This window comes from Phyllostomus discolor, chromosome 2, assembly GCF_004126475.2.
Source record: "Phyllostomus discolor isolate MPI-MPIP mPhyDis1 chromosome 2, mPhyDis1.pri.v3, whole genome shotgun sequence".
In the NCBI taxonomy this organism is placed as follows: domain Eukaryota; kingdom Metazoa; phylum Chordata; class Mammalia; order Chiroptera; family Phyllostomidae; genus Phyllostomus; species Phyllostomus discolor.
Window position 1 is genome coordinate 212316955 of NC_040904.2, and position 7869 is coordinate 212324823.

The following is a 7869-nucleotide window of genomic DNA, read 5'->3' on the forward strand; positions in this document are numbered from 1 at the left end:
CCGGAGGACGGGCAGCTGCGTCTTAGGGGAGCTCTGGGAAGGCTCCCTGAAGGAGGTGGTCAGGCTGAGTTTTGAAGATTTCAGGAGCAAACCTGGTGAAGAATGGAGAAAGGGCAGTCCGGGAAGAGGGAGCCACACGTGTGCAGAGGCAGGGAGGTGTGAGGCCACAGGCCGTGCCCCGAGAGATGCTAGCACCTCCACGGAGCAGGCCCGTGCGGACTGGGCAGCTGAGGTCCTTGGCGTCGGGAGTCAGGAGCCCCGTCCCAGGCCTCGTTCCTGGAGTTGGGGGGCGGGTCACAGCCCGCCAGGAAGGGGTGCTGGGGTGGCCCCTTCCCAGGCTCTGGGCAGCCCTAGTGCTCCCGGAGGCCACCTTCATGATGGACCCCAGGGCCCCGGCCCCGGCGCCTATGACGTCACCTGCCACTCTGCCCACAGGGTGCCCCGCGGACGCACGGGCCCAGCACCTTCGACCTGCAGATGAAGTTCGTGTGCGGCCAGTGCTGGAGGAACGGGCAGGTGGTGGAGCCCGACAAAGACCTCAAGTACTGCAGCGCCAAGGCCCAGCACTGGTGAGCGGGGCGCGGTGGGCCCGAGCACCGGGTACGGAGGCTGTGGCTCTCCGTGGGGGTCACACAGCCTGAGACTCCGCCCAGGCCCGCCCCAACTGGCCCCCCCCGGCCCCCCCTCTGCCCTGCAGCTGGACCAAGGAGCGACGGGTCCTTCTCGTGATGTCCAAGGCCAAGAGAAAGTGGGTGTCGGTGAGGCCACTCCCATCCATCCGCAACTTCCCGCAGCAGTACGACGTGAGTGCCGGGGGAGAGGCGCGGCGGGGTGGCGGCCGGACCTCAGGTGGGGGCCCCCCTCCGGCTGGGGCGGTGGCGACACGGTCCAGCGGGACTCAGCCCGCCCCCCGCCTGCCCCCAGCTCTGCATCCACGCGCAGAACGGCCGCAAGTGCCAGTACGTGGGGAACTGCTCCTTCGCGCACAGCCCCGAGGAGCGGGACATGTGGGCCTTCATGAAGGAGAACAAGAGTGAGTGGCCCCGCGAGCCCCCGCTGCCGGACACCCCGGCTCTTCCGCAGGCCCTGGGGCACCTTTGCCACCGGCCCCTTCTCCAGGCATGCCCGGCCACGCCCTCTGGTCTTCTGGGCTTGAGCGGGCAGCCCAGTGGCAGGGCCCGAGCCGCCCCCAGTTCTCTGTCCCAGCAGGGGTCAGGGGGCAGATGGCCGGAGCACCCCGTCACCGGGCACCCTGCCCCCTGTTTCCCACCAGTCCTGGACATGCAGCAGACCTACGACATGTGGCTGAAGAAACACAACCCGGGGAAGCCGGGGGAAGGGACCCCAATCAGTTCCCGGGAGGGGGAGAAGCAGATCCAGATGCCCACGGACTACGCCGACATCATGGTAACGCCTCACGCGTGCTTGGGGCCCCGCTCTGAGCCTGACGGGGGGCAGGCGGAGGGGGGGGGCGGGCACCCACGGCGCCTGTGCCCCCAGATGGGCTACCACTGCTGGCTGTGCGGCAAGAACAGCAACAGCAAGAAGCAGTGGCAGCAGCACATCCAGTCGGAGAAGCACAAGGAGAAGGTGTTCACGTCCGACAGCGACGCCAGCGGCTGGGCCTACCGCTTCCCCATGGGCGAGTTCCGGCTGTGCGACAGGTGCTTGCGGGGAGGGCGGCGCCGCGGGTGGACGGCGGTGGGCCTGGGGCGGTGGGAGGCCTGGCCAGACCCCTCCCTCGCAGCCCTGGATCAGGTCCTGGAGAAGGCTGGGGCATGCCAGCTTGCAGCCTGGCTGCAGCTGCCCGGGGAGGGGCTCGTCTTGGGGGAGGTTAGGCTGCAGGGCTCTGGCACTGAGCCCCTTGCCGCCCGCAGGCTCCAGAAGGGCAAGGCCTGCCCCGACGGGGACAAGTGCCGCTGCGCACATGGGCAGGAGGAGCTCAACGAGTGGCTGGACCGGCGCGAGGTGCTGAAGCAGAAGCTGGCCAAGGCCCGCAAGGACATGCTTCTGTGCCCCCGGGATGACGACTTCGGCAAATACAACTTCCTGCTGCAAGAGGATGGCAACACTGCTGGTGCCGCCCCGGAAGCTCCCGCTGCTGCCGCTGTCACTGGGGAGTAGGACCCCATCTTGGTCGCGGGTGAAGTCCTGGGGTCAGGGGCGGGGGTGGGGACAGAGGGCCTGGTAGAGGGGCCAGAGCAGGCCAGGCTGGGGGTGGGGGCCGCCCTCCGCAGGCAGCCCCTGGCCCCCGACGCCTCACCCATGCCACCTGCCCCCACCACCCAGTGCGCGAGCCCAGCGCAAGTGCTGCGGCCACAGGCCGTCCCAGGGCCCTCATCCCACGGAAGCCCTGGGCAGGGCCTCTCCCACTCCCAACCCTCCTGGGTGGGGAGGGAGGGGTCTGGCCGACCCCTCCAGCTTCAGCTACAGCTTTAACTTCCGTCCGCTCCTGAAGGGGGCCCACAGCTCAGGGCCAAAGAGCCTGGGGTCCCCACTTGAATCTGCAGCAGGAGGATCCTTCTCCCAAACCCACCTTCATTCCACCCCCGCCTCTCCGGGGGCAGATCAGGACACAACACAGGGCAGGAAGCCCCACTTAGCTTTAACGCGCAGCCCCAGGGTGGGGCCGAGACACTGTACTGGCCACTTGCCCTCTGGGGCCTCAGCGTCCCCTCCGGTTGGAAGAATGGGAGGGGCCGGGCTAGTGATCTCTGGAGTCCGGCTCTCCAGGGAGGCCGCCAGCCCAGCCCCTCTCGCTCCTGAGCCATTGAATGTAGATTGTAGACCCTCAGCGCCTTTGGCGGTGGCCCAGCCCAAACCCCCGTTTTGCAGGTAGGAAAACTGAGGCCCGAAAGAGAGGAGTCAGTTGTCTCTCCGCCCAGGGTCTCCCTCCCAGGGCGTGGGGTAGAGCTGGGGTGCAGACTGGTCAGAAGACTCAGGGCTTGTCAGTAGCTGGAGCTCCCAGGCTCTCGATAGGTGTGTGGCAGACAGCCTCGGACTCCCCGTGCAGGTGGGGAGTCTGCGAGGATGGGGAAAGGGGGGCTCAGGGCGCTAGTCTTGTCAGCAGTGTGGAGGGGAAGTCTCCCCCTGAGAACGGTTGCGGGGAGTGTGGCGGCCAGGATGACTTGCCCACACCGCTCAGGGACGGGTGGTCGGGAGAGGTGGGAATGGGCAGGGCACCCGTGGGCTCAGGTTCTGCATCAGGTATGGGGGGGGGGGGGAGACGTGACTCTGGGCACCATGGGCCACTGGAGGACCAGACATAACCCCTGTCTCTTGGGGACCCGGCATGGTCCTCTCCCCCTTCTCCCCTAGACTAAAATACAATTATGACCATCTGTCCCGGCCCCGCCCCCCTGCTCCCCAGCCCTGCCAGCTGCCTAGGACCCCAACTGCCCCCCCAAGCCCCTCTCTTGTCCCCCTTGTCTAATGTCTGTGTGCACCCCTTCCTCTCCATCCCACCCCCTGTGGGCAGATCCAGCCTCCCTGGTTCCCTAGACATTCCAGAATGCCCCACACCATTGGCACAAGAAGTGGGGCCCCCCCGAAAGGAACCAGGACCCAGGCTGGAGTCGGGGGTGAGACGGAGAGGGCAGACGACCCTGTATTTCCCCTCGAGCAAGGATTGACAGGATAGCGTGCGGATGTGATGACGGGCACCCGGGCCGCCGAGAACTCTGTTCCTCTGGCCGCCCCCACCCAGCCCTTCCCCAGTAATGCGGCATGCATCCCTTCCTCCCCGCCCCTACCCCCCAGCTGGCCCGCCCTGCGGAGGAGTGTGCTGGTGGAGCTGGAGGGGAGGGGAGACCACACCCGAGGTGGGGGCGTGGCCATGAGTGTCAATGACATTTGTTTTCCCTGATTCGTGGTGTTGCAGTCTGTTGTCACCAGCCTTGTTTTTAGTGTGTATATATGTCGCCCCTGTGATACATATATACACAGGTATTAAATATATCGCTCTATATAATATTATATACGTGTGTGGTATCCAACGAATCACTTCTAACGAGGGCTAAAGATAAAGAACTTGGTCAGAAAATGCAGCCATCCTGATGTAATTTGGGAAGGTTTTCAGGGTCCTCGGGCCATCTTCGAGGATTCAGGGACTAGAGCCAGGGTCAGAGGCGACCGGGGCAGAAGCCGCCCTGCCCGGGCCCGGCTCTGCAGGGCGGCCTCCGGACCAACCGCTAGCGAGGAGAGCGCGAGAGTGCTCGAGAACGGAAAATGATTGGTGTTAGCCTCCCACCCCAGGGAACAGGATTGGAGTCCAGATTTTTCTTCTTCCACCTGTTACCCTTCCAGGGGCCCTTGGGATCTGGGCCTGCCCGGCCCGGCCGTAGCTGCATCCCTGAGTGAGAGGCAGGAAGGGGGTGGGGGGAGGGGGACGGGAGTAGACTCGGAGTGGTGAGGGGACTGTTTCGGTTGTGACCCTGACTGGGAGGGCTGAGCCAGGGGCCTGTGCCCACCGCCATCAGGCAGGGTCAAGGCGTCATGGTGACCAGGGACAGGCACCCTTGATTGGAGTGTCCCTTTGGGCCAGGCAAGGAGGGATGCTGCATTTCTCAGCTGGGCAGGAATCAATTTAGTGGTCCTTTTAAAATGTCTGTGTATAAAAATTTAAGAATACCACACTTTAATATTAAATATTCATAAGGTCTAGTATCTTGATAATAATGTAGATGTTTTAATAACGATTTTTGTCCTTCTTAAAATAAAATGAAAGAAACTTGCTTTCTCTTAGCCTTTGTTCTAGAAAATAAATGTGCATTTTGACCTCTGTCCCCAAGGTGTCGCTGCCGTTCCTCCCTGCCCGGCACTTGTGCCCGGGGCCTGGGCTACTCCATCCTCCCGGGGCAGAGCCGGCTGGCGCTGGGAGTGCCTCGAAGCGGACATTCCAAGGGGTGAGGGGCAGGTCTGGTTCCCTATGTAAACAGGGCGACTCAGCTGACCCTGGCTCAGGCGGCACCTCTGCTGACGGGGACAAGCTGTGCTCTGCTCGGGTGACCCCGGTACCACCCTCCGCTGGCTCTTCTGCAGCCTGCCTGCTCGCCGCCCTCCGCGGGGGCTGTGCAGCAGCACCCACTCCTCCCTGCTGCTACCGTGTGCACGTCCCGGAGGGCCGGCTCTGTGCGCTGTGTGTGTGTGTGTGTGTGTGTGTGGCTTTTCTGGGAAGGTGAGGGGCCATGTCGTGCCTCGAAATATGATCTTGACTGCAGCCCAGGGAGATCCAAGTCACATGGGCTTCCCCATCCTTAACAGAAGAATATATTAGTTCAGGAATTTTTTTTTAAGATTTTATTTATTTATTTTCAGGGTGGGAAAGGAGGGGGAGAGAGAGAGAGAGAGAGGGAGACATCAATGTGTGGTTGCTGGGAGTCATGGCCTGCAACCCAGGCCATGTACCCTGACTGGGAATCAAACCTGCGACACTTTGGTTCGCAGCCCGCATTCAATCCACTGAGCTACGCCAGCCAGGGCTAGTTCAGGAGTTCTTAATGAGGTACATCTGTATCTGCTGGAGGTACTTTTTATTTTTTTTTAAAGATTTTATTTACTTTTAGAGGGAGGGAGAAAGAGAAGGAGAGAAACATCAGTTTGTGAGAGAGATTGACTGGTCGCCTCTCACATGCCCCAGCTGGGGACCTGGCCCCACAACCCAGGCATGGGCCCTGACTTGGAATTGAACCGGCAACCTCTCAGTTTGCAGGCTGGCACTCGATCCCCTGAGCTGGACCAGCCAGGGCTGGAGGTACTTTTCAAGTCTCGCATTGTGTGTGGTTGCAGGTAATGGAGGAGCTCCATGTGTACCCCTTCCATTACCCCAGTGACATTTCTAAAGAAAGCCTTATGAGCAAGCTCTTCAGACAGCTTTAAACTACAGCACAGCGGTCCCAGGAGCAGAGGTCTAGGACCTGTAACTTCAAGGACAGGGAGCCATTTGGGCTCGGTAAACAGCAAGGGCTAAGATGCTTGGTAAATGGCCAGATGAGTAAGCAGCCGCTAACCTGATTGAGGACATTCAGTGAAGGGTCCAAGGGCCCTCAGGAAGGAGGCAGAAAAAGAACCACTTGGCTGATGAGCAAAGTTCCTTTCAGCGCTGATGTCTGGGTTCTCGGCATCCCTGGCCGCACCCCCAAAAAACCAAAGTGTCATCACAAGGTACTGCTCCCAGTCCCAATCCTTGGGCTGGAGAAATCATGAGCCTACATCAGGACCTCCCTTGAACTAAAAAAATAAAGAGTATAATCAGCAACCAACCAGAGGAGCCCTCCACAGCGAGACGGCTCCTCTGAGCCAGGAAACCCAAGAAGTGCGGACAGTCCCAACATGCCTGCTAGGCAGGTGGCCCCTCGGAGTGTCCCCAGGCTTTTACATGGCCTCCCCTCTCCCACTTCCCTCCCTAACATCTTGACCCAGCAACCTGCTGAGGTGGCCCCTCTGTGACCATAGGTGATGCCGCTGTCTGGACACCCTGGGTGCAGGGTAGGGGTGCCAGGGGGACTGACTCCGGCATGGAAATTCCTTAAAGTAGGGACTTGCCTGGCTGCGTCTGTTAGTTAACTTGGAGTTCCTCACAAGCTCTAGGCTGTGCCAGGTATGCCGCAGCACTCACTCCGGGCCCTAGAGGTTTAGTGCATTCGCATGCTGGCCGGGGCTGTAGGGGGCCACAGGGACAGATCTCCAAGGGTGGAATGTCGTGCAGCTGGTGGGCATTTTTTTTTTGAGTCATGTAGGGTAGGTACTTCCTATCACCTCTGAAACCTGTGGGCACCTACCCACTCCACCTTTGTGGAAAGCCGACCTTGCACATGACAGGGCTCTTGGGCCAAGGAATGGTTAAGGCACCAGCTCAGCCTCGGTCTCCCCAGCCTGCAGACCAAGCCCGCCACATCCTCATTTGCCCGGGGTCACAGAGGCAAAGGGTGCTGGAAGGAGAAATACAAAATCTCATTTTTTAAAAATGAGTTTTCATATGTACTTCCTTTTAAATTGTTGTTGATTGATTTTAGAGAAAGAGAAAAGGAAAGAAAAACATCGATTTGTTGTTCCACTTACTTATTCATTCATCGGTTGATTCTTGTATGCGCCCTGACCAGGGATCGAACCCTCAGCCTTGGCATATTGGGATGATGCTCTAACCAATGGAGTTACCCAGCCAGGGCTTAGAAATGACATTTCGAAAGAATGCCTTTATCAAAAATGTAGAGCTTTGAGCCATATACTGTTTTTCTGTATTCAAAAAATTGAAATTTTAATTTGGGAAAAGAACATGGTTTTGGGAGGGGGGCCACTAGGGAGGGAAGGGGGGTAAGTAGGAGACAAGGCGAGAGCTGTTCGGAAGGTGCCGGGGAGGTCCCTGGAGCACGTCTGACTCCATGCACAACTGGGATTGTGGAGAGCAGCGGAGGACTGTGCAGAGCCTGCGGCAGCGAAGGAAGCGCTGCTGACGGCATCCAGCCTGCAGTGGCAGAGACGCGGGACCAGAGCTGAGGGCTGTCACAGCGTTCAGCAGTTCGGGTCACAGTACTCAGTAGTTTCGGGCCCGAGACCCGGAAGAGCTGCCCAGCTGGTCCGAGATCCCGCATCAGTGCACGGCATGATGGAGAGCTGACGACCCGCTGGCCGAGTCTGATGCTGGTCTTCAGTGGAGGGTGACACACAGAACTTTGGCTTCGGCCACACTTTCGGGTGGCCAGGGAACCACAGAGGCCAGTATTCACCGAGGTCCCTAGGGTGGCCTGGGAAGCAGGATGTCACCCAAGACAAGCCTGAGGCAGGTCGCAGAGCTGGCCCCTTTCAGTAGTGTCTGCTCCGCCTGGCCTCCCAGCACCTGCCTGCTGGCGCCCGCCACTGCTTCCCTCCCGG

At 60.4% G+C, this 7869-nt stretch overlaps 1 protein-coding gene across 3 annotated transcripts in view; it reads left to right on the top strand.

Moving 5' to 3' along the window:
• ZC3H7B (zinc finger CCCH-type containing 7B) overlaps positions 1-4743 on the top strand; it is a 40262-nt gene extending 35519 nt beyond the window's left edge. For all 3 annotated transcript variants that reach the window (XM_036019676.1, XM_028531834.2, XM_036019677.1), the window contains 6 exons: positions 436-569; positions 698-803; positions 925-1033; positions 1274-1407; positions 1501-1664; positions 1878-4743. In XM_036019676.1, the coding sequence (XP_035875569.1) occupies positions 436-569; positions 698-803; positions 925-1033; positions 1274-1407; positions 1501-1664; positions 1878-2124 (894 nt within the window). In that variant the 3' untranslated portion in view covers positions 2125-4743. The remainder of the gene's footprint in view (positions 1-435; positions 570-697; positions 804-924; positions 1034-1273; positions 1408-1500; positions 1665-1877) is intronic.
• Positions 4744-7869: the final 3126 nt, after the last annotated feature.